Source organism: Xenopus laevis, chromosome 9_10L, assembly GCF_017654675.1.
Source record: "Xenopus laevis strain J_2021 chromosome 9_10L, Xenopus_laevis_v10.1, whole genome shotgun sequence".
NCBI classification, from domain to species: domain Eukaryota; kingdom Metazoa; phylum Chordata; class Amphibia; order Anura; family Pipidae; genus Xenopus; species Xenopus laevis.
In genome coordinates, this window is record NC_054387.1 from 119519655 (window position 1) to 119547293 (window position 27639).

The window sequence follows — 27639 nt, forward strand, 5'->3', positions numbered from 1 at the left end:
CATAGACTCTGCTGATACCATCAAAACCGCGCGCTGTGGAATGCCAGTATGCCACCATTTTATGGCTTCATGCAGAGAAGCCCACAGGACTGATTTTCAGTTTCGAGGGCAATTATAGCTTCATTTTTTTATGGTAGTATATGATTATGTTTTTCTGTGTCTCCCAAACATTCCATTCCATTTTTATTGGTTTGGCTTGCATTTTAGTTTTGACTTTGCCGCCATTGTCTCAAGCTATCTGGCCACAGCCTTTCTCTTGTCCTCCCAAAGCCTCTGTTTTATTTGCTTATGCTTACCCATTATTTCACTGCCACCTAGTGACCAAAGCAATACAGCAGGCTATATGCCTTTTTTGTAAAACCCTACTATTCCCTTTCCTCATGTGTGACGTCAGTTCCTCCCATCATACTTTTGTGTTCCTGCCTTCCATGATTGAGGAGCTACTCTGAGGTTTGGAAAAGAAATATTCTTTTTGACCTGCAACACTTGTGCATCCACTCCTACATTTGTCCATCCAACCCAAATAAAGCGCTTTGTGGATTCCAAGTGTCTGGTGAGTTCAGTTATCTGGCAAAGATTGCCCCCTGTGGTTGTTACCAGCTCCATACAGGCTCAGCAGGGGGGTCTCATGGGGGAACTCAGCCATTATCACAGCAATTGGAGTCAGAATACTCTCTGTTGTGCAAGATGGCAGCAAGGGGGATAACAAAATATTACTGTACTAAGCACAATTCTGCCATTACATATGTTCATAGTCTCTACAGAGATCCCTGTAGTCAGTAGCATATTCAGGTCCAGTGCTGCCCTAGGCACTGGACCTGTGAGCGCCGTGTGTGATGTCAGTGGATGTGACATTTCTGCACAACATGCCTGCATGTGACGTCAATTCTGTCTTGTACTAATCGATGGACCCCTTGTCTCTGTTGCCGGATTGTACAGCAGTAGGCAACAGGTGAAGTAGGTTTTTTTTACCATAGAGGCAAGTTTGCCCATAGTACCGAAAAATACCCCCTAAAACTATGACAGCATAGGTATAGGTAGATTCCTATGTACTAAGCACAAGTCTGCAGGAACAGTCCCTAAGTTTGCTCATAGTCTGTAGAGAGTGATACCCCTATAACTATACCAGCATAGGTATTCCCCTGTACTAGGCACAGTTCTACAGGAACAGTCCCCTAAGTTTGCTCAAAGTCTGTATAGAGAGAGAGCCCATAAAACTATGGCAGCAAAGGTATTCCCCTATACTAGGGTTGCCACCCGGCCGGTATTTTACCGGCCTAGCCGGTAAAATACCTGCCAAGGCCGGGGCCGGTATTACAAATTTACCGGCAATATAGCTGCCGGTAAATTTGTAATACGATCAAAAGGAGCCCTCGGCCTGCCCCTAATCGCCCCCAATCCCCTGCAACTTACCTTTTCTTTTGCCTCTTCTAGCGTCCATGGCGTGGCCCCGCCCCTTTTGACATCACGTCCCGCCCCTTTTGACGTCACATCCCGCCCCTTTGAGGCCCCGCCCCCAGCAGCCAGTAAAAATGTTTATAAAAGGTGGCAACCCTACCCTGTACTAAGTACAATTCTGCAGGAACAGCCCCCTAAGTTTGCTCATAGAGATCCCATAAAACTATAGCAGTATAGGTATTCCCCTGTACTAAGCACAATTCTGCAGGAACAGCCCCCTGCGTTTGCTCATAGCCTGTACAGAGAGATTCCCCCTAAAACATTGCCAGCATACAGTAGGTATTCCCTGTACTAAGCACTCTTTCTTTGTCTGCAAAGAGAACTGTAAAAATGACTAGTGGCCCAACTGCTCCCTTGTAACAAAGTGCCCTGATATTAATCACACATTTCTCATGACAGAAGTAAAACAAAAAAGAAACCATATGTTTATTCCAACAGTCAGTAACCAAAACAAGGACAAATTAGCCTTTGCGTTCCCTAGCAAAGCTCTTTCATTCTCAAGTTTTGGCACACAACGAAAGAAACAGCCAATTAACCTTTCAAATATCAGCAATTCTGCTAATGAACGGTGCCCTGCAATCTTCTAATTAGCATCCTTGCAGGAATACATACACAGGGTGAATCACATTTGCCCAGGACCCCAGGGTGGGTCATGGCTACAGACGCAGAGATGTCCGGACAATATAATCGAAGGCAAAATTTCAGCATCAATTAATTGTCTCCCTGTTTCTCTGTTGAGAGGTTTTCAAAGGCTAAGAGGCATGTCCTGACCTTTTAGAGCTCTAGAAACCCATAGTGCGACAAATGTGAAACCGTTTGGCAACTGCCTGATCCAAGTGGAAGCAATATATATCTGGCCATGAAGCTGAACACTGTAGCATGACACATCTTCCCACCATTGCCTTTTCTACAAAACTGATACATAGAATGAAATATAACAGGGCAGAATGTACAACTTCTAAAGTTTGGAAAATCCAAAATGCAGTGAGGGAACCCTTGAAGGCCAAGTCAGATCCCAGTTGCTGGTAATTATAGGGTTCCCCTGTATCAATGCACACAATTGCCTGCAACAGAGCAGGGTGGGTACGTTGCAAAGGGGCACTTAAGCAAAGAGGTACCTATGGACACGTTATAGTATAGCATCCAACTTTGTGTCAGCTCTTTGCAGTTGCACTTGTGTTTGGGAATAAGCCACAATTTCACTATCAAACGTCTAGCTGGCCCACTGGCAATATTTGAAATTTCACATGGGGCCAGTGGGGCAACTAGACATTTCTGGGCAGCGGAATAACAACTGTGCCTCTCCTGAGGGCAGGGCAGCCATCAGGGGGGGATAGGGGGGAGAGTTATAGGGGGCCCTGAGGGTAAGGGGGGCCCTGCCACACTTACTTGATTAGCCAGGCCCCCCATCTTTCTGAGAGCTGCTGACTTCGGGAAGGAATGGACGTTTCAGGGGCCCTGGCCACCAATTTTCTCATAATGTGGGGGGGGGGCCTGGCCACCAATTTTTCTTTTCTCATGTGGGGTCCTAGCCACTAATATTTTTTAATGGGGGCCCTGGCCACAAATGTTTTTTATGGGGGGCCCTGACCACCAATATCTTTTTATTTTTTATTAACATGTAGGAAGCCTAGCCACCAATATTTTTTTTGTTTTTTTACTGTGTGGTGGGGGGCGGACCTGTGGGGAGGGCGGACCTGTAGGTGAGGTGGGTGCAGCCCAGGAAATTTTGTCGTATGGGGCCCTGCGATTTCTGATGGCGGTCCTGCCTGAGGGTCCCAAACATACAGCAGCCCCTAACTGGCCCTCCCCCCACCGATTTACAACTGCCGCTTCCTGGCCACTTATGCCAGAGTTGGTAAGAGCACGAGTGGGGAGGGGGGATTATTAGAATTATAGAGGATGCAGACCCCGTGGTCCAGACCCCCATGTGGCCGCTGGGTCTGCTTCCTTTATAGTTATTCCACTGTTTCTGGGGACTCTGCAAAATTTCTATCGTCCATTTTCACACACATCAATTTTCCAAACCTCGAGGAACATGATCTTTTTGCACACACACTGCTGGGAGTATACTATACTGTTACCCCTCCCGCAGCCAGATCTGGACTGGGAGTCAAAATATAGGCCCTGGCATTCCAAATACACGGAGGTCAAAAAAGCCCCCCACTAGCCCACTATATAGTGACATTCTATGGCATCTTACAGCAGCGCCTCTGGCATTTGCCAGAATTCACAAATTGCCAGTCCAGGCCTGCCCCAGCCCACTCAAAAGTCAGTGAGTTTCCCATCTTCCACCTGGGTCTGGCCAGCTCATTAACATACCTCCTTAACATATTGTATTAATTAATCAAGTAGGGTAGGCACAGTAGGTATGGTGTAAGGGTGTTGCAAGGGAAAACCTGTTAACTGAGACTGAAGTGCTCTCAACAAAGCAGTTGCCCTGATATTTATCTACTCAACTCTCCTCTGACTTCTTCTTTTAGAAGAACGTTGACCAGACTGCATGGTGTGTGTTTGGCCTACCCTACATTGTACAAATACATTAAAAAGAAGGCCATAGCAAACCTTTAAGCAGGACCAACGCTGAAAATACTCTATACAATTTTATACAAGGCTTTTGCCCCAGACAGTAAAACATTATATCACCCTAGAAGAATACATAAGCCACATGGGACTTTGAGAGTCAGATAACCTACCTGTTCATGATACTCAATCCCCATACTCAGCGTGTTGATCAAGATGGCAATCATAATCCCGCGGTTGAAATATTTGCTGTCCACAATCCTTTTCAGTCGGACAGTGAACTCTTCCCAGAGCTTATACACTTTGTTGGCCTCTTTTGGTTTCTTCTTGAGCTTTCTACCTTTCGGCACCTGGTCTCTTTGGTCTCCATGCCTCAAGTCCTGGGTAAATTCATAGACCCCATTAGAATCCGACTCACAACTCTCAGAGTCGCTTATCTCCAAATCAGGATTCTCCAAGAGGTTTGCACAGTACGGGCAGCTTTGGATTTCACACAGTAGAGGGCTTGGCTGAGGGCTCGGCAAGGAACATGGAACACTCAATCCGGAAAGCTTACTGGAACTCCTGCACAGGCCTGTAAAGAGAGAATAAAGTGAAGGTATGTGTCTAGGAACATTTTCATTCATCCGATATTTAGTATGTAGTGGTGATAAGTCCAAAGCAACTGGACTTGCTGGGTAATATTGGAAATGTTTCAACTAATACAAACAGCCGGTAAAGAAACTGTACCATTAATGCATAAAGCCTTTGACTGGTAATCGTATCTCTTTAACATTCCTTTAAAGAGGAACTCTTGCTGCATAATGAAAGAAAATGTCATTTTAATCAATCAAGAAGACACAGCCGCTTTTGTTGCTGACACAGCTCCGGCACCCTGCAAACTCTCAATTCTATACATACAAGTGCCAATTAGAGCGTCAGTAGCTGCTTTCATCTGAACGTACAGTATCTGCTGTCAAAAGGAACTGTTTAAAGGTGTTATCCCCCGAGGCCAGTTCCCAACATAAATACTGGGAAGCAGGGGATTGCTGAATGCACAGTAACATCTCAAATTTTGCCACTTCCCAACTTTTTACCCTTTATATAAGGGAAGAGGTTCGTTTTATTTCACTCACGTAAAGTACAAGCTTTGCAAATGCAATTTATAAAGAAAGAAATACAGTTGATATTTCTTCTGTAATTCACTTTTACCTGGGCCAGGGGCCCAACTGATGCTGGAGAAAACTCCAGAATGCAGTGTCGGACTGGCCAACTGGGATACCAGGAAAACTAACGGTGGGCCAAGATGTCAGTGGGCCCTCCTGCTTCTAACCTTTGGCCTGTTTCATGGTCATTCTCTATTTCTTTATGGGAATAAAGAGGCTTGATAATGGAAGAATACTGTAGAGTATAGTATGTAGAGAAAAGAGACTAGGAGAATAAAGAGGTTGAGTGAGGAGAGGAGGTATAAAAGTTTGGAAAGTGGGCCCTCAACCTAAGGTTTTCTGGTGGGCCCCTGGTATCCCAGTCCGACACTGCCAGAATGAATCATATCTGCTCTGTTTACACTTGACTCTCCCTTCTTGGTTTTATATGCTTGGTTCGAACCACTGATATTTACATATATATAGTGTAATATTAGCAAGCAGCCATGTCATAATAATGTATGGATACCAATGATATGACTTTTATAGCACTTGCAGGGGTGATTCTGCCCTCATTGCCACCATGAGGGGGCTACGTAATGCCACACTCGCTGTGCTTACTCTTTTGTACTCCTACATGGGAGAGGAGGAGAAGCATTGCTAATCGCTAGTGATGAAAGCTCTATGCACTAGAGAAGCTGAAATTCAGCTTTAAAAGCCAGATTTCCTCTTAAAGTTTCCAGGAGCAGTTGCTAGCCCTGGTCACCTGTGGGGTGCTGCCCCCTAGTTGGAGTACCCCTGTGTGCTTGAAGGTATGACTAAAGAATGGAGGATTGAAAAATACTCCTTAGTATGGGATTGGGCTTTTTATGGAGACAGTACCAAATAGTATGGAGGTTATCTAGGCTTACGGTGGAAATTAGAAAGGGCTAATGGTAATCTTCCATGACTGGAACCTCCTGGATATTGGAGATCCTTTGGCACTCTAGCAGGCCAGTCTGACCCTGATCCTTATGCATACAGTACATGCTTAACCAGGGCTGCTAACTTTGGAGAGCTAGGGGACACACAAGAGTCAGTTTTAGAGAATGTATACCTTTTAAGTAGTAGTATTGGACCTCCCTGGGTGGAAAACCTATTTATTCTTCTAGATCAGGGGTTCCCAACCCATGAGCCACATTTAAATATATAAAACAGCTTGGGAGAAACAAGAAAAAGTTCCTAAGGGCTGTAATTGATTATTTGGTAGCCCCTGTTGGATTGCCAAGCTACAGGTCAGTCTGTTTGGCAGTAAACCTGGTATTTATGCCTCCAAGTCAGAAATCCAAAAATCAGCACTTTGAGGCCACCGGGAGCAACATCAAAGCGCTTGATGAGAAGCATATTGCTTATGAACACCTGGTTGGGGATCAGAGTTTTAGAGACACCTTAAAAGCCTATTTTGAGGGTAAATAAGGGTGACAAGGTTAAAGCACTGGTGGTGCCAATATGCGGAGTCAGATTGGTAACCTAATGTCTCTGGCTGTTCGTTGCATTTCATCATTTCTTAGCATTTCAAAGAAAAATAAACATTTCCATCAAGTTCTACCATAGCTCCAAGTAAATCCTCCCTAAAAGGTAATGATGCTGGAAAGGTAAGAAAAATAATAAAGTGTGGGGAAAAATGTCAACTATAAAAGATAAATATCTAAAATAATGGTATGAAAAAGAAATAGAAAGACTATTTGTGCAACGGATCCATTACATATTGAGTACAATTTAGAGGATTTGTTCTACCATAATGACACCTCATGTATATATTGAAAAAGAAAATACAATGGCTAGCAATCTCAGAATGTATCCAGTACATTCAGGCCTCTGTGAAACCGGAGAGGCCGCATTTTTCCAAAGCTGAATATCAGACATTGGGCTCTCTTTAATGGAGCCGTTTCTCTTCAGATCACCACGCAGCTATTTATGTAGCTCAAATGTATGCAATTATACTTAAGTGTTTATGTTCCCATGCTATGAACCCATTGCTCGTGATTTGATTCCACGTTGCCAAGGTGCAGAGTAATGAGTGATTCAGAGCTGTGATTATTACTTTTAGCTATTATTATGTAAGCCAGATCATACCCAGCCAAGTCAGGAAACAGAATTTGGCCCTCGTGCTTAATAAAGTGTGTGCATTAAACCATCACATATGGGGGATTATGTTCTCCTCCACTAGCCAAAAATCTAAGAAAACAGGTGTAAATCAATATGAATGAGGACTGGGATCTAGAAATATTGCTATTGCTGAAATGACAGCATAGGAAGGAACCAAGAGAGGTTCATTTTAGTGAAATTAAAGAAATCTGCACTGGATAGATAGATAGATAGAGATAGATAGATAGATAGATAGATAGATAGAGATAGATAGATAGATAGATAGATAGAGAGAGAGAGAGAGAGAGAGAGAGAGAGAGAGAGAGAGAGATAGAGAGATAGATAGATAGATAGATAGATAGATAGATAGATAGATAGATAGATGATAGATAGATAGAGGATAGATGATAGATAGACAGACAGACAGACAGATAGATGATAGATAGATAGATAGATAGATAGATAGATAGATAGATAGATAGATAGATAGATAGATAGATAGAGAGATAGATAGATAGATAGATAGATAGATAGATAGATAGATAGAGAGATGATAGATAGATAGATAGATAGAGGATAGATGATGGATAGATAGATAGATAGATGATATATAGATAAATAGATAGATGATAGATAGAGGATAGATGATAGATAGACAGACAGACAGACAGACAGACAGACAGACAGATAGATAGATAGACAAATAGATAGATATAGAATGTAATAAGGAAGGTAGAGGGAAGATAACCAGAAAGACAACAGTCAAGTCTATAACACAGGGCTTCCATCTTTTACAACTTTTCAGGGAATGAACCCTTCTTAAGATGTTCTTGGATATTAAAGGTGTCATTCATGAAGTGCAAGAGCACAAAAGTGCACATAACTGATCCTACTATTAATGCCATAAGGCAAGTAGTAAGTACATGACTACTGCACCCACCGGAGATCCATGATTTGGACGTCTACATGCAACCCCCACCCATTCCTCGTTCACAAAATATGGTGTCATCAGAAGCTGCTGGGCTCAACAGCAAATCATTTTGGGTCCCCAAACCTACAGGAAGATGAACTGAAATATACTAATACTACTCACCAATCAGGGTCCCATTGAACCCCAACTTATACTGTGCAAAGTTTCCCTGTTAATACACTCCTAGTGACAAAGCTACTCCAGTAATACAAAATGATGTATAACATCATCACTTACCATGCTCTCCTACTAGGTGGTTGGTCTTCCCAAATGAATCCACCTTCATACTGACTGGGCTGCTTAGCAAACTAACTGCATTGCTGCCATTCCTTTTTCCTTTGGGTAGTGTAGAAGGGCTGGTTTTGTTGGCTTGGGAGGGCATGATGGTGGGATAGTTCATGTTACTGTGGTTTAACCCAACATTCAGTCTTATGTTTGAGGAGGCATTGGAAGACTTGCTTGATTTCCGCTGAGGCGCCTCTAAATGACAGTCAGCATGGTAGATACTGTGGAATGATGCATTGTTGGGGGAAATGCTTTGGGTGGGGGATGCTGGAGGAAGCCTAAGTTGATTCTTTGGCTTCATGATTTTCATCTCTACATCACAGATCTCCGGACTAGATCTGGGCCCCCGTGGACTCCCGTTGGTAATGTGGTAATGATGGTGGTGATGATGATGGTGGTGGTGTATCAAGTGATGAATGGAAGTGATACGTCGCTTGCACTTGCGGTGACGCCCTTGGCCATTCATGTTGCTGTTTGGTTGAACTTTTTTCCTCCGCTTGTTCTGCCAATTATTATAAAGTCTTAACGTCCTTCGCTTAACCTTCCTGAAGATGTGGCAGATGTATTTGAGCAGCTCCTCATAGCAGCTCCCTGGCTCAGAGAAGCTGGCGATTGTGCTGTCGTTGGAGAGATAACGAGCCCGTTGCTCCTGCATTAGCTGGTTCTCACGCTGCTTTGTTTCAGAAAACTGTGTTGCTATCACAACCAGGCACAAGTTTATCATGAAGAAAGAACCCACCTAGGGGAACCAAACCAGACAAAAAAACACCCTGTTAAGAAGGAACACAAAATAAAAGAACAAAAGGCACAATAACAATTGTTAAAAGAGTTAGAAATATTGATCTCATTGAAAAAGTGACCTCAAGGGGGCACCAGTGATGGGCCCATTGACATAATTTTCCATGTTTGGCTTCAACTGGATGACATCACGATACAATGCTGACACCAGTTCTCTATGGGAAAATTATATATTCAGACCATGGGAACATAATATTCTTGTGGCCATCACTGCATTCTAAGCAACCTATGCCCCTTGAAGTTGCACCGGCTCTTATTACTCATGGGGTATAGATTTGCTGAGGAGGGGGTTATTCTTCCTCTGTACAGAGCACTGGTAAGGCCCTATCTAGACTATGCAGTGGAGTTTTGGTCTCCAGTGCCCAAATGGGACATTATTGTATTAGAGTGGGTCCAGAGAAGGGCAACTAAGCTGGTATAAGCTATGGAAAATCTTAGCTATGATTAAATACTGGCCAAATTGGGGTTGTTCACGCTGGAGAAGAGGAACTTAAGGGGAGATATGATACCTATGTATAAATATATAAAGGGATTGTACAATAATCTCTCTAATGCTTTATTTACCAGTAGGTCTTTCCAGCTGACAAAAGGTCACCCATTCCAATTAGAAGAAAGGAGGTTCCGTCTAAATATTTGGAAGGGTTTTTTTACAGTGAGAGCTGTGAAGTTGTGAAGATGTGTACAGGCTGATACATTAGATAGCTTTAAGAAGGGGTTGGATGGCTTTTTAGCAAGTGAGGGAATACAGGGTTATGGGAGATAGCTCATAGTACAAGTTGATCCAGGGACTAGTCCGATTGCCATTTTGGAGTCAGGAAGGAATTTTCCCCCTCTGAGGCAAATTGGAGAGGCTTCAAGTGGGTTTTTTTGCCTTCCTCTGGATCAACTGGCAGTTAGGCAGGTTATGTATGTAGTTTGAAAGTTTGAACTTGATGGACATGTGTCTTTTTCAACCTAACTTACTATGGAAAGATCTACTGTATACTATAGAAAGATTAGATTGTTTTATTAGGAAGATCACCCATTATAGTTCTGCTGCAAACAACTCACTCTTATCAACAGAAGCAACTGGTTGTACCATAGGAAAATTATTAGGTTGATGATGTATGTGCTAGAAATTTTCATGATCTGATTCCAGTTTGGGTGCCTTAACACTGGTGATGATAGTTTAATTCTAAATCAAGTCTGTTCCTAACGGGTGGAGAATGATGTGAGTGTGTCTTCTTGGGCTGGAAACTGGTGGGTTAGAATAGTGTGGAGTTTATTTGGAATGGGGGAAGAACCATTTAAGGAGAGTTAGTTAATGTATCAGGACCCAGGCTATGCCAATAGGCCTTGAGTAAAAGTTTTGCATGCCAAGTTGGTTGTATGAAGGACATTACATAGACTGCAATTATGTAATACTTACTATTATAAGTAGTATAAAATATATAAAATTGTAAAAAGAATGTGCATCCATGACATAGTACATGATATCAACCCATCCTTCTAGGGTTATAACCTAGAAAAGAAAAGAAACACAGAGTCACTCCAAGTCAACTGAGATTATATATATGCAACGTTCTGATTGAATGAAACACAGCCAAGGGTTAGTGGGTTGTGATTGGAGGTTGCATACCAAATGCAATTAGCCAGGCTGCCATGATTGCCAAGCGATTGCGTCTAAAAGCAATGGTTCTAATTTAACCTTGCAACACATGTTCTTAATAGGTTTCTTCTGAACGTTCTGTGATCTGGTAACCACATGTGTCACAAACACTAAAGAATATTTTTACATATAATAATATATTTATAGGGCATTATCATTATCAGTTTATTGTTGGGGCATTGTGAACCTTCTGTAATTCTTTAAAACCAGGACAATCCATAAAAACAATTCATAGGCAACGTAACATTTGATTTAAAGTCGTAGATATCAAACTTTTGCAGTTCAAGGTCCAGTTGAATGTTCAACCTTTTGCTCAGGGTTCGCCCTTAGCTCAAGCAGAGCTTGAGTATAGGATATAGTAACACTCGAAGGTCATTCAGCTATAGTTTTTAAGAATATCTAGCAGAGTAGGGATGTAGCGAACCGCCGATAATGTGTTCGCGAACGCCATTCGCGAACACCGGCAGAAAATGCGAACAGTTCGCGAACAGTTCGCGAACTTCGAACATCCGAAAATCGTTCGATTCGAACGATCGAAGGATTTTAATCGTTCGATCGAACGATTTTCGTTCGAATCGAACGATCGAAGCCATTCGATCGAATGATTTCATTCAATCCAATGGCTTCGATCGTTCAATTCGAACGAAAATCCTTCGATTTTAGCGATCGAATGGTCGAATGGTCGAGCGATTTTGACGCGAATGCCTATTGGCGAACGTCGCGCGACGTTCGCGAACTTGCGGCGGACGCGAACAGCCGATGTTCGCGCGAACAAGTTCGCCGGCGAACAGTCCGCGACATCCCTATAGCAGAGCAAATACATATTCACCCTAACTGACCCTCAAGCTGGGTTTTCAGTAGGGATCCACTATTTGGAATTCGGCCAAATGCACGAATCTTTCAAGAAATATTCTGACGAATACCGAACCGAATCCTAATTTACATATGCAAACTAGGGGAAGGAAAGGAAAAAGTGGGAAAAAAGATTTGAGTTCCTTGTTTTGTGACGAAAAGTCACGTGACTTCCTTTCCCAGGGTCGGACTGGGATGCTCTGGGCCCTACGGGACTTGCTGCCCCGGGCCTCCCTCCGGACCCCCTGGCCCCCAAAACGCGACGTTGCACAAGCGTGCAAGAAGCTGCACATGCGCACAAGAAGCCACACAGTGTGCATGCGCACACATAGCTGCACAGCGATGCGCCGCAAATTGTTTTTATTAGGACCAGGAGATCGAGCTATGGGGTCTGGCCTGGCGGGGGCCCACCGGGTTTTTTTCCCAGTATCCCACCGGGCCAGTCCGACGCTGTCCTTTCCTGCCTCTAATTTGCATATGCAAATTCAATTACTAATCATTCGGTGCATTCCTAGTTTTCAGGTGTATGGAGGAGAGCAAATGGCCATTCTCACCTTAACTGGACTTCAAAATGAGCCCCCCAACCCTTGTGTGACGTTCTTATTTCATCTCACAGCACATACCTCCCTGGCCCTCACACAGCAGCAAATCATAGGTGACACAACATATACATTTCCAAACAGATGGCTATGAGAAGGCTAAAGTTTTTCAGATTCTCAGTTACAAATCTTATGCAAAAACAGATTTATCCCTGAAAAACATGACTAAAGCAACTGAAGTTCTTTTTTCTGTTAGTTTGATGCATCCTTTTCAATGAAATTTGAAAATACTCCAAATTGTTTGTTTTATCTTAGGAGCAAAAGTGCAATATAATCTTCTAACTCTAGAACACAAGTGAACTGCATACGGTAATTTAATGAAATAGTAATATCTTTATCAATGCTGCTTAGTGCTGTCATCAGTTATAATCAGTCATTACAGATGTCACATGCCATGACTCATCATTGAAATGTATATATAAAAGAAAATAATAGATGCTCTGTTGTAAAATATGAGCATATGCACCCTTTATTTGTTCCCAGAACCTCTCAGTGACTTCTAATATCCTTATAATTCACAGTAGGGGAACATTATCCCTTATAATACATGAGTGATACTCAGAGTTCCCTGTATAACTCAGCCTGCAGCCTTGTGTCTTTATATGGTCACAGAACCCCTCAGTGACTTCTAATATCCTTATCATTTACAGTAGGGGGTACATTATCCCTTATAATACATGAGTGATACTCAGAGTTCCCTGTATAACTCAGTCTGCAGCCTTGTGCCTTTATATGGACACAGAACCCCTCAGTGACTTCTAATATCCTTATCATTTACAGTAGGGGGTACATTATCCCTTATAATACATGAGTGATACTCAGAGTTCCCTGTATAACTCAGCCTGCAGCCTTGTGCCTTTATATGGTCACAGAACCCCTCAGTGACTTATAATATCCTTATCATTTACAGTAGGGGGTACATTATCCCTTATAATACATGAGTGATACTCAGAGTTCCCTGTATAACTCAGCCTGCAGCCTTGTGCCTTTATATGGTCACAGAACCCCTCAGTGACTTCTAATATCCTTATCATTTACAGTAGGGGGTACATTATCCCTTATAATACATGAGTGATACTCAGAGTTCCCTGTATAACTCAGCCTGCAGCCTTGTGCCTTTATATAGTCACATAACCCCTTAGTGACTTCTAATATCCTAACAATATCCTAATTTACAATATATTCCTCACTCTTGGACATCAAGATATACTTCAATGTATGTTGAAAGCTCTTACGTATTTTATAGTAATGTAATAGCATAAAAAAAGGTAAGAATGATTCATCGCCATAACCCAATTGCAGCTATGTTCAGAGTTATGTCACCGGTTTCCCCAGCAGTGTCCTGGTTAGAAATGCATCTTCCTATCTTTGCAATTCATCTATCGCAATTAAACGGCATGCACGAGATAATAGATCATCAGAAGAATAGTAGAGAATCTGAAAAAACATGAACATATTTATCAAACCTGAAGATACACCGGGCCAACACAATTTGTGACCCCACGCTAGTTAAACAGCAGCTTGAACAGCAGCGAGAGAGATGAGGCACAATAAACGCTCCTGTTGAACATAAATGGGGCTGCATTCCCACCAGGCAAACAAGGGTTCTCCCCATATAACACATGTATAGCTTCTCCCTTTTCGAGTAACCACAAGAAACAAAGACAAATTATCAGGAGTAAATTAAACCAGTGGGATTTCCAGAGAGTGTGCAGATGTTACACAGCAACAGACAATTATCTGAATATAATACACAAAAGCCATGAATATCTTGTAAATTATATCCTTATAAACGGTGAGTTCTGATGTCATCAGTTATAAACGGTGAGTTCTGATGTCATTTCTGTCACATGACTCACTGATATTTGTGTATTATAATAAATGAAGTACCCCCAGTTGCAGAATATGAGGATATTAGAAGTTACCTCGGAGTTCCATGACCTGTATAAAAACACTCGGCCTTCAGCCTCGTGTTTTTATATGGTCATGAAACTCCTTGGTAACTTATAATATCCTTATACTTTATTCACTATATAATACACAAGAGCTATGAATATCCTGTAAATAATATCCTTATAATACACAACAGCCAGGAACATTCTGTAAACTAGATTCTTATAATACACAACAGCCATGAATATCTTGTAAATTATATATTTATAAATGGTGCTTAGTGATGTCATCAGTTATAATCTGCACTTAGTGAGGCTATTTCTGTCACATGATTCACTGAAACTTGTGTATTATAATAAATAAAGTACCCCCAGTTGGAAAATATGAGGATATTAGAAGTCACCTCGGAGTTCCATGACCTGTATAAAAACAATCAGCATTCAGCCTTGTGCTTTTATATGGTCATGACACTCCTCTGTAAGTAAGGATATCCTTATATTTTACAAGAGGGGTACGTTATTCACTATATAAATGGTGCTTATTGATGTCATCGGTTATAATCAGTGCATAGTGATGTCATTTGTGTCACATGACTCACTGAAACTTGTGTTTTAAAATATGAGAATATTAGAACTCCCCATGGAGTTCCATGACCTAGACCCACTCCTCGAGTGAAACCCTCTGCACTGCCCCCTGAATTTCACCCATAATTCCTCCCTCAGAGTGCCGGGAATGTCCCCCTTTTCATTGAAATTAGAATCAAGATGAAAACTTGACCATGACTAGATATGCTAGAGACCTAAGAGCCAATCAGACCTGCTGTACACGTGACATGCGATGTGTGCGTTTCTGTTCCGTGGGAACCTGAACAGCCGTTGTATGTGCAGATGTTCCTACTCCCGAGAACTGAATGTTTTATCTTTTTCACATCACTCGGCCTTTCCCAGACCTATTGTATAAATAGAGATGCTGAGAAGAGCAATGGAATGATGTCTGCTAATGGGACTTATATAACGTCCAGTGCCCAACATACCTATCGACCTGTAAATGCACAAAGTGGCTGGGAAAGTGCTTCCTTTTATACATAAAAATGTGCAACTGACTTGTCATTATGAAAAAAATTAAATAGATTTAGTCTCCTAGCAGGATTTCTGGGACATCACAAGAACCTCTGATTTTAATGGTAATTATTGCTTTAATAGCTGAACCAACCCCCAGGGACCTATGGTAGCCACCTGTCTGGATATGACCCAGACAGCCCGGTTTTCAGAAGTTCTGCCTGGGTCAAGACAGTCTACCTTTTTTCCAAAAAAGGAAAACAGGCAGGATCTCCTGATTGACATGGCGATCAGCCAATCGCTGATCGCCACGTCATAGCCCTGCCAACGTTATGTAGTACGCCCTGTCTGCAACATCACTGACCTGCAACTGTGACATCATGGCCCTGCCTCCTGCCTGGATCGTGAGCCGCACAAAGGTGGCAACCCTACAGGGACCACACCAATGACACGTCCCAACAACGCCATCTTTTCTGTTGCTAATATTGATATAAACACTGGTGTCTCCTGAACAAATCTGGTTGCAGTCTAATGATGCACATTTTCAGTGTCAGCTTTAGCTTTAGTTTCCATTTAAAGAGGGTAGTAAACACTGATACATTGCACTGCTCAAAAAAACTTTTGGGGGGGAGATTTGGGGAACAGTTTTGGAAAAGTTTTATTGTGCAATATTTCTTTAAGAATACAACCTTGATGTTGCATTGACTACAAATAGGGTTGCCACCTTTTGCAACGGTGGAGACCGGGCAGGGGGGCGGGGGCTGTGATGTCAGGGGGTGGGGCTGTAATGCAGGTGGGAGTGTCTGTGACATCAGGGGTGGGGCTATGATGAAGCGAACCGTGTCAATCAAGGGAATCCTGACAGGTTTTCCTATTTTGGAAAACCAGGCAGGAAGTTTTGACCTGGGCAGCCCTTCAAAATACAGGGCTGTCCGGGTCAAAACAGGACAGGCAGTGTCGGACTGGCCCGGCGGGATACCGGGAAAAAACCCGGTGGGCCCCGACCCTCGTGGGCCCCCGCCGGGCCAGAACCCTTATAGATATTTCCAATCGGCAAAAATATTTTTTTTTTCGGGCGATGCGCGCCGAGTGGCGCTGGTGCGCATGCGCGCCGAACGCCGTTCTTGCGCATTGCGCGCCGAGCGGCGCTGTTGCTGGACCGACGCGTTTTAGTAGGGGGGCGGGGGGGCGGAGGGGGGCCCCTGGACAGCAGTCCCGGTGGGCCCCGGGCCCCCCAGTCCGACCCTGAGGACAGGTGGCAACCCTAACTACAAATCCCAGAATAATGTAACATATAATAAAGGTTGAAGCATGCTGGGAGCTGTAGTCCAGCAACAGCAGGGATGTATTGTTAAAAAAATATATTACACAATAAAGCTTTTCCAAAACTTTTCCCCAAATCTCCACAGCCAGCGACTGCTTTAAAAGGCAAAAAAAAAAATCCTCCAATGAGAATCCCAGCTGATCTGTATCAATCTGGCTCCATGTTCTTTGTTTCTGCAACTGCAGTTGGAAGCTTAAAGGAGAAGGAAACCTAATTGGCGAAAAAACCCTCCCCCCCGTGTGTTGCTTCCCCTCCCTCCTCCCCCCTGGCCTACCTGTCCCGCTGGGCAAATGCCCCTAACTTTTTACTTACCCTTCTGCGCAGGTCCAGTCTACGGAGTTCACTGACGCCATCTTCTTCCAAGCGATCTTCTTCCTGCTTTGACCGGCGCATGCGCAGTAGGAGCATTTCGCCGGTACATAGTTACATAGTTACATAGTTAAATTGGGTTGAAAAAAGACAAAGTCCATCAAGTTCAACCCCTCCAAATGAAAACCCAGCATCCACACACACACCCCTCCCTACTTTTAATTAAATTCTATATACCCATACCTATACTAACTGCGCAAGCGCCAAAAGTCACGAAGTCGCGAAAACTTCGTGACTTTTGTCGCATGCACAGTAAATCCGTACCGGCGAAATGCTCCTACTGCGCATGCGCCAAAACGCCGGTCAAAGCAGGAAGAAGATAGCGTGGAAGAAGATGGTGCCTGTGAACTCCGTGGACTGGACCTGCGCAGAAGGGTAAGTAACAAGTTAGGGGCATTTGCCCAGCGGGACGGGTAGGCCAGGGGGGAGGAGGGAGGGTGGGCAACACACGGGAGGGGGAGGGTTTTTGCGCCGACTGGGGTTTCCTTCTCCTTTAAAGCAGAGTTTCCCAGCACTGAACAAGTCTGTCCTTTATCCCCATGTTTGATTCCAGTGTCATATAATGAAGAAATAAATGACATAATTATCTCTATATGTAAGATAACAGCAAGATGCCTGACATGGTGCTGCATTCTCACTGGTCAGTTCTTTTGCATTTATAATGAAGATTTTGATCAGCAGAATTCTCATTGGTGAATTTTCTTGCATCTATAATTATGTTTTTCAGCAACTTCTATAGAAAACTAAGGGGCGCTGTGGGACGGCGTTACAGCTGGGTTTACATCCCCTTTAAGCCATGAAGAGTCCAGAATCTCTACATGTATTCAGTCAATCAACTGACACTGATGTATTCGATGTAATGTATTCCTCTTCCACGCCTGATACAGCTGCAGTAAATACAGAAAAGAGGGGAAAAAAAGACATGGCTATAAAACTGTGATAAAGATCCCGGTGTTTTCCTTCACCACAAAATTAACTCTCCCATTATCATTCTTCCGCATCAAACTCGGCATAGGAAGTGGTGAGGTAGAGATGGGGCTGGATGTGGTTTTTCTTATTAGATTCGGAACATCGCTCCTTTGCTGTTCTTGGAAAACTACATACTATTTTAACCATTTTTATGCCAGAAAACAACGGTAGCAACATCATTAAAAGAGGTTGCCGGACTGCAATTCGCATCATACTTTAGACAAAATTAAAAGGGTTGTTCGCCTTTGAGTTAACTCATTTTATATTATTTGTGTTTTTTCAATTATTTTACTTTTTATTCAGCAGCTCTCCAGTTTGCAATTTCCTCAGTCTGGTTGCTAGGGTCCAAATTACCCTAGCAACCATGCATTGGTTTGAAGAAGAGACTGGAATAGGAATAGGAGAGGGTCTGAATAGAAAGAGGAATAATAAAAGGTAGCAATAACAATACATTTGTAGCCTTACAGAGCATGTGTTTTTTTACATGTGGTCAAAGAAAGAGTCAGATGAAAAAGGTAAATCATTAAAAAAATATGAAAGATAAATAATGAAAAGTTGCTTTTGCATTTTGTAACATAGTAAAAGTTCATTTAAAGTTGAATCACCCCTTCAGGGTCTGACTGGGCTGACACCAGGAAAAAATCCGGTGGGCCCCGGCGCTGGTGGGCCCCACCGTGGGACCAGCTCCCTGTCACTGCTGCCCCAAAATGACTCCTCCTGCTCTCCTGGTCACACTTTGTTAGGTCACATGCGAGGGGCAGGTACAAGCGAGTGCGTGGGGGGGCAGGTCCGGACTGGGAATCAAAATAGGCCCTGGCATTCCAAGTACACAGAGGCCCAAGCAGCCCCCCACCAGCCCATTAAATAGTGACTGTCTATGGGAACTTATAGCAGCCCCTCTGGCATTTGCCAGAACCCCCAGATTGCCAGTCCGGGCCGGGGGGGGGGTATGTGTGCATCAGGGGCCCAGAGGGGGCTTTGTAGTATGGGTGATGGTTGGATAGGGGGACCTGAGATAGTAGCCCCAGGCTACCGAAGTCAAGAAGATGGCGCCTGTGAACTCTGAAGCCCTGAATCTGCACTGAGGGGAAGTAAAGAGTTAGGGGCATTTACCAAAGGTACCACCTAGGCTGGGGGTCTATGTAGGGTAGGGGGGTAGGGGTTTTTATTAGCAAGGGATTGGTTCTTCTTTAAGGTGACATTGCAATATATTACAGCGTCGGATTGGAGGGGCAGTGGCCTACCAGGACTACTGCCCCAGATGCAAAGCCCTCTCCAGCCCCCCTGCCCCAACTCCCCTCCGGCCCCCCACACCTACCTTCTTCCTCTTGCGGCCACACAGGGGGGCCAGGGAGGGAGGTAGGAAACAAAATAGTGATGCGGGGGCCAGCCCGAAACCAGCATGACCTGTGAGTTTACCCATGGGTCGGGCGGGTTTGGGCTGGCTACCGCACAAAATCTTCAGGTCGTGGACGCGTTTGGGTTGAGCGCTCCATTCTCCTCTTTCCCCGCCCGGGACCTCCCACTGTCGAATTCCAACATGTCAATTTATAGACTTGCGCCCACACCCAACCCTCGAAAACTCGGCCCGCACATCACTAGTGCAAAAGGCTTCACGCAGGAAGCAAGTCTGGACCGGTGGGACCCACGGGGGCCGGGGCTCGCTGCTTTTTTTCCCAGTATCCCGGCGCCTAGTCTGACCCTGGCAGGATTCATATAAATATCTGTACAAACACAAACTTGTTAGGGGCCAGAGGAAACTGCTGGGGCCCACCAATGGGTTCTTAGTGCTGGGCACACTAGTACCTCCCTGTGACCCTAGTTACCTAACTTTTTCCTACATACTTCAAATGCAGGCAACTCTGTTGTTACATCCCCAGCCCAACTTCTTATGCCCTGGTCCAACCCAGCCCATATTATGTCATGTAAACATTTTTTTACAAAAAATACATTAGCATTAGTAATAAACCAACTCCCCATTGTACACTTCAGTTCCCAACATTCTCCCCCAGATACTCCACTCACTAAGGTGTCTGATCTGCATTAAAACCTGCTTATAATTTCTGTTTATATTACCATCCTCAGGACGTGCTTATTTGGGGAAAGGCATCCCATGAATACAGAGCTTTATGTTATCACCGACTGTATCTGTTTATGTAACACAATGGGTCTCCCAGCCCTACTGCACAGCTTTGGCTAAGCCGCCGGATGCACTATTCATTTTCAGGAATTATGAGGATTAGTCAGAGCTGTAGGTAAATATTCGGAGATGCCAATGCTGACAATTAATAGGTTTTCACGGAGTGCACTCCTTCATAACAGCAGAAAAAGTCCTTGTTGCTGTCTGGTCTTACGAAGCATGACATGAACTGGGGGGGAAAAAACCTAACCCAGCACTTAATCTTTAATGTACATCATATTTATTTGTATTTATGATTGTGTTGACCCCTCCCCGTGTGTTCTATTAATTTATTGTTCTGCTGTACAGCGTTACATCCATCTTATTATGAGCTAAGGGGTCCCTGCCTGAAGGCCAGTTAGGGGGAGATTTGGGGTGAGTGCTTATTTGTGCCCTGGGTACCCCTGGAACTATAGCAGGGAGACTGTTACCCCAATGTTTCTATATCTGTACTGTATATATGTAACAACTGTGAGGCTACAATTTTGTTGCTATTGTTACTGTTTATTGCTTATCTTTATGGATGCACCCAATCCAGGATTCGGTTCAGTATTTGGCTTATTCATTGAATTTGCAATTGTTTTTCATTTTTTATTAGTTTTTCATTTTTTAGCTTTTTACTCAGCAGCTCTTCTGTCTGCAATTCCGGTAACCTAGTTGCTGGGGTCCAAATTACCCTAGCAGCCATGCATTGATTTGAATAAGGGACTGCAATATGGGAGGGTCTGAATAGAAGGGTGAGTAATAAAAGATAACAATAACAAAACATTTGTAGTCTTATAGAGCATTTGGTTTTTAGATGGGGTCAATCACCCCCCATTTGGAGGCTGAAAAGAGGCAGAGGTAAATGTTACATTTTTTTTTTAAAAAAAAGTTGCTTATAGTGATGGGCGAATAAAGTTAAGCACTAATATGGGGCGAATTTCCGCGTTTCACTGGCAGTGAATAAATTTGCAAAACTGTGGTGAAAAATTCGTAGCGTCCATAAAAAATTTGCTGCGCGTCAAAATTGTCGTGTGTCAAAATTATTTGGCCACCCATTGACTTTAATGTATTTGGACAATTTTTGCATGTAAAAAAATTGTCACTCGCAACAAAATTATTGACTTCAATGCATTTCACAAATTTTTCACTGCTTTGCGAATTTTGCAGTAAATTGCCGTAGATTCGCCCATCACTAGTTGCTTAGACTTGGCTATTCTATAACATAATAAAAGTTAACGTAAAGGTGAACCACCCCTTTGATGTATTTTAATAGTTCTGTTCTTTTGCCTCTTACCATATAGCCTTTGGCTTCAGGGAGTTGCAAGTTACATACACAGAAAGAATATCTATATAATTATATATTATGTATTTTAAGCTATAGTTATAGCCTTCTCTGCTCTATCCTAACAAACGACCCAATACTTTGCTTTATTTATTCTTCGTGTATATGAAAAGGATTTAGAGGCAGAAGCCGCTGTGTTTGGATTGTAATGTTTAGACTGAGCAGTGTGTGTCATGCTCCCCATGAATGACATGTCCTTACTTATTAGCTCTGCTGTCACAGGAATAAATGAAAGGTCTCCCATTCTCATTTCCCTGTATCTGTCACATCAATGCCCTGTTGCAAGGTGTGTGGGGGCCTCTCTAGAGAAAGGGTGGGGGCTAAATGTCATGCCTTTGCTTCACTGTACTACATCTAGATGGCCAGAAAATTAAAAGATTTATTAATGCAACAGCGCGAAAGTGTGATGTGCCCTGACACGCACAGACCTAAAGCATTTGCACTAATCTTTGTACCTGTCCTTATTTCAGTGATGTCACAATGATGCAACTTGCCTTCAGTGCAATAACCCACTAGATTATGCAGCTAAACACCAATATAAACTTTTCATTACACTCTCCAACGCACCTCTCAGATTGCCAAAAAAGGTGACCTAACCTAAATACAGATTCAAACTGATATTACAATAAAAACCCTACCTTCAGGCACTATCATTAACCATACTGTTATCTAACATAGGGACTGGCCCACCAGGATACTAGTCGGCTCTGGTATGGTACGAAGTTGCAACGCCACCTAATTACCCTGATAGGCCACTGCATCGTCAGTCTGCCCGCTCGCTGTTGTTACTGCATTTTACTAATTTTTAAGATATTTTCAGTTTTAGACTGCTAATACATGTCTTTTGGCTCAACTGACCCCTAAGGTTAAAGGAACAGTAACATCAAAAAGTGTTAAAATAATAAAAAATATAATGCAGTGTTGCCCTGCACTAGTAAAACTGATGTCTTTGCTTCAGAAACACTACTATATAGGGTTGCCACTGGTTTTGACCCGGACAGCCCGGTATTTTGAGGGGCTGCCCGGGTCTATACTTCCTTCCCGGTTTTCCAAATAAGGAAAACCGGACGGGGATTCCCTTGATTGGCGATCGGCCAATCGCTGATCGCGATGTCATAGCCCTGCCCACTGACATCATTATTACGCCCACTGACGTCACGGACCCACCCCCCAGCCCGGTCTCAGCCAGACATAAAGGTGGCAACACTACTACTATAGTTTATATAAATAAGCTGCTGTGTAGCAATGGGGGCAGCCATTCAAAGGAGAAAAGGCTCAGGTTACACAGCAGATAAGCTCTGTAGAACATAATGGTGTTATCTGTTATCCACTATTTAACCTGTGCCATATAGACTTTTTTCAATTTCCGCCATTGTTACACAGCAGAGGAAGATTAGACCAGCCCTTTCTTTCTCCTGACAATTTCCTTGACTACTCTGTGATCAAAATGGTTTGAGAATGACCAGTAGGTGGTGCTGTTGGGAAGGGCAATTCCCCATCATTAGTAAAACTGTAATAGCACATAATACATGAACCTAAAGCCAACAGAAACGTGTTCAGACTTTCCATAACTGGCAAATTTTCTAAAATAAACATGGTATTTAGGGATGTGGCCAAAAATGGGCCTGGCCAAAGAATATTCGTCATGTGGCAGAACTTTTTGCCCCTCTTTCTGATTTTCAAATGTCGGGAGGTATGTTATATGTCACATTATTGTGGACCGGCGCGCATTCCTACCTATTGTGGACCGGCGCGCCGGTCCCGGGTTCCTCTGGCCGCAATTAGGAAACGCGCATGCGTGTCTGTGCACATTAACGATGCGCTGTGACGCTGGCGAACGCACTGACGTCATGCAGGGCGTCAAATTTTAAATTAAAAGGAGTCTTTTTCTTGAACTGATTGCCCAAGCTGGTTCTCAGTTTTTCTGACTCAGCCAAGCCTTTATTCTGTTTTGGATCTTCTGATATTGAACTTTTTGCCTGTTTCTTGACCTTCGCATCTTGCTGCCTGCCTTTTGATCTTTTTGCCTGTTCACGACTCGTCTCTGCCTGATCCTTGTACCTTACTCCGAATACCTTGGCCGTGTTTAGGATCTTTGCCTGTTCCGCAGCAGAAAGTCCGGGGCCCCAAAATGGCGTCATTGAAAACCGGAATATGGTGAGGCTCCCCGACTGCACCTAAAGGGTATTCTGTCAGTACTTGGGCTCCTATACCTACAGGTCGTAACACCAGCAACAAATAAGTAAAGTTTGGTTTAACACTGCAGTAGGTTTTACTACCCCTTTAAGTCAGGGATCCCCAATCTTTTGAACCCGTCAGCAACATTCTGAAGTAAAAGGAGTTGGGGAGCAACACTAGCATGAAAAATGTTCTTGGGGTGCCAAATAAGGGCTGTGATTGGCCATTTGGTAGTCTCTATGTGGACTGTCAACCTACATTGAGACTCTGTTTGGCAGCACATCTGGTTTTTATATAACCAAAACTTGCCTGCAGCCTGGAATTCAAAAATAAGCTCCTGCTTTGAGGCCACTGGGAGCAACATCCAAGGGGTTGGAGAGCAACATATTACTACTGGTTGGGGATCACTGCCTTTAAGTACAGACATCAACGGCATCTACCTGCCTGTGTGCAGATGGAGCACATTGGTATTTTCTCTGCTGCCATCTTTCTACCAGCGGTGAAACCCACCACCTTCCAGACTGATATACCATGATGCTGATGTGAGATCATTCACCTTTTGGGTCTGTTCCTGAGAATTTCCTCCTCTATGAATTCCAAGCAGCTTCCCCCGGGAGCTTTCGCACAACCCTCAATGGTCAATCTTTTTCTTACTGTTTCATCTCCTCTTTCAATCTCGCGCTTGGCAGGTCGTATTATCTGCACTTTACACTGAGCTACACGACTGCTTTTTTTTATTATTTAGGGCCTCTTTTCTTGATAAAAAGGGAAATGAAATATTACAAGCCAGCGCAGGAGCAGCGATCCGGTGGATTTGAGAATGTACACAACAATAAAAACATCATATCCACCCACAACGGTGTTGTCTAAAAAAAGTGTTTGGATTTGATTACTATTGTTGAATGCAGTCTGTAAAACTGTCACTTGCCATGAATTAACATGTAGAAATCCTACAACCAACAATATAACAGAAGTCAGCCCTGTACAGGTTACAGCTGCAATTTCAAATTTGCAACTAAACATTTGTATATCTTCCCTTATTATTATTTATTTAATGGGGATAATAAGAGGTGAATAAAGTCACTTTCCTGTTGAAGTGTTTCCACTCACAACTATAAAGGTGTTGCTTTCATTTACATAGTGCCAACAATGTAGTCAGGGCCGGAACTATGGGTAGGCAGAAGAGGCACGTGACTAGGAAGCAAAGGTGTGGGCAGGTTCGGACTGAGAATTAAAATAAGCCCTGGCATTTCAGGTACACAGAGGCCCAATCAGCCCATATAGAGGCCCAAACAGCCCCCACCAGCCCACTAAATACTGACTTTCTATGGGACCTCATAGCAGCTCCTCTGGCATTTGCCAGAACCCACAGATTGCCAGTCTGGGCCTGGGTGGGAGTGCTGGGCACGTGCCACTTCCGTTTTAGTTACCCCTGTTCCATGCCCTTCTCTCTACTCTCTGGCATGTGATGTCACTGTGCGTGTGCTCATGTATGTGAGAGGGGGGGCAAGGTGGTCGGCCGGGTTGCCTAGGGCACCTGGGTCACAAAATTGAACGCCACAACAAGACCATGTAATGCAGAGTTCAAATACAATGTTTTAGGGATGTGCCCCTTTGTCAGGTGAGGTGTACTGCCTGGTAGGTAGGCTGCCAAGGCAAGCCCGTGCACTGGAGGCGGAGCTCCCCAGTGGTGGGGTGGGTGCCGGGGCGTTTCTGCCATTAGGCAAGCACCTTGCCTCAGATGGCAGCTCCCTAGGAGTTACCAGGGGCAGCAAAAAGCCACTTCTGGTAACTTTAAGAGCCAAATTATTAAACTGGAAATACAGCTTTTCTAGCGCGGAGAGCGAAATTTTGCTATCTGCGCTAGTGTTGCAGCCCCCCAGACCCCTGTCAGCGATCTTAATGTAAGTGCAATGGGCAGGGAGGGGGCAGCATTGCAAATGCCACCTCAGCCGGCGTTAAAGCCCGAAACGTGATTGGGTGGGAGGAGTAATGTCACCAGCCACCAACCAACCCCTACCAATGACTATTGTGTGCTTCTCCCTCAGCAGTCAATCAGAAAGCCAAACTAGGGGTAGGCAGGCTGAAGAGGTAGGGCCTAGCCCCCAAGTTCTCTAGCAGGTCCAGACTGGGAGTCAAAATAGGTCCTGACATTCCAAGTACAACAAGGCCCAAACAGCCCCCACCAGCCCACTAATAGTGACTTTCTGTGGCATCTTACAGCAGCCCGTCTGGCATTTGCCGAAACCAACAGATTTCCAGTCTGGACCTGCTCCCTAGGCACTTGCCTCCTACGCTCCTTTCAGACAGTGCCCAAGCTGGACTTGAACTCAGGACTACAATTGTGCAAGGCAGAAATAATGGCCACAAAGATAAAGTGCAGCCAACAATATCCAAAATATATAATTCAGGATCTTTTGGAGGTATGATAAATATCTGCCTCCCCACATTTTGAAAATGTTTTGACCATGTCCATTTTATGACCACACCCCTAATTACCATGTCCATTTTATGACCGCACCCCTAATCACCATGTTCATTTTATGGCCACACCCCCTAATTACCATGTCCATTTTACAAAATTTAGCAGGTAATGGAATGTTTGAACACATTTCTGGGGGTTTAAGGGTCAGGTTTTAGTCGTTATTACAGTTTTGCTAATGAAGGCGAATGGCCGTTTAAGTCTCAGTTCTCCCAAGAGACTTTGCTTATCATAATTTGTTACAAATGCATCTAAGTGCACCTGGCACGTATTTTAGAAACTTTGTATATTTTTCTGGCTGTGCAAGTGCAGGAGATCAAAGAGAAAGGACATGTAGGGACCTATAGGATCTATTAGGCTCCTATAGAGTTAATCCCCTACCTTTGCTTAAATTCTCTTTTCCCTTGTTATTGGGCCTAGCCCTACTGGTAAAGTGTAACAACTACACCTATTGGACAAAGAGTGTAATGACACTCCCCTGCCACACTGCTATATAGTGCTGTGTAGGGAGTGGCCTCTTCCTCTTTGGCTCCTGGTGTCTGTGCTGCTAGGTGTTTCCCATTGAGCCTGGGATCACCAAGGCCCCAGTAAAGCCATTTACCCCAAAGGGACCTGTACCTTTGGTGCTGAAGTCGGGAACCAGGCAATCCCGTGAACGAGGATTAGCTATCATTAGGGCAGATCTGTAATAGTCTCTCTAGGAGAGAGAGATAGCCAGATTAAGGTAGTATGAGCAGTTCTGTGCTCCAACAAGGAGAATAGCAGGGAGTAGCCTCCCAAAGGCTTTTAAGGTGCCTTTAGTGTAGGGAACTCAGTGATAGGGAATTCAGTTTAGCAGAGCACTGCCTGACCCCTACTTGATCGATCCTGTTTCACATTGGTCGCTTGTCTTTGGGAGTGAGATATTCTTCCTACTATTTGACTTGAGGAGTGACATCTGTACATGCTGCATCATCATCAATGCTATCCTTTCTCCTCTGTGATACGCTAACTACTACTACAACTCCTGCGTGAGTAAACCTGTGGTCAATTGCCTTTGCATATTGTTGTGCTAATAAACCATCTCACTTGTTTTCACTATCTAAAGAACCTCCTGGCGTCCATTATTCTATCTTTCACACTAATTAGCCTGTGGGTTGTAGTTTTACACCATCTTAAAGGGGAAGCTTCCATTTAGCGAAGGCTCCGCCCTGAGTTTAGTTTCACAGTGTAACCCATGCTCATACACTAGCTGGACACCCTTAACCCCTAATTGGCAGGATAGGCCAAGAAAGTGTTACAGACATTTCAGAAACAATCAGTATGGGTGTATAAATACGATAGACTCTTTAAAAATACTAGAGAGCTGACATGCATGGTGCTGTCTACCTGTACAGCAAATTAACTTTTTAGTGTATAAAAGGGAAACTCCACCCACACACTTTTTTTGCATAATGAAAGAAAATGTTATTCTCAGCTATTTCCCAATACATATTC

At 43.7% G+C, this 27639-nt stretch overlaps 1 protein-coding gene across 3 annotated transcripts in view; it reads right to left on the bottom strand.

Annotated features, from left to right (window-relative positions):
* The window catches only part of cacna1h.L (calcium channel, voltage-dependent, T type, alpha 1H subunit L homeolog), a 301235-nt gene that overhangs the window by 77434 nt on the left and 196162 nt on the right, over positions 1–27639 (bottom strand). For all 3 annotated transcript variants that reach the window (XM_041576396.1, XM_018236589.2, XM_041576395.1), the window contains exons 8-10: positions 10694–10786; positions 8440–9226; positions 4155–4555 (exon numbers count right to left, since the gene is read on the bottom strand). In XM_041576396.1, the coding sequence (XP_041432330.1) occupies positions 4155–4555; positions 8440–9226; positions 10694–10786 (1281 nt within the window). The remainder of the gene's footprint in view (positions 1–4154; positions 4556–8439; positions 9227–10693; positions 10787–27639) is intronic.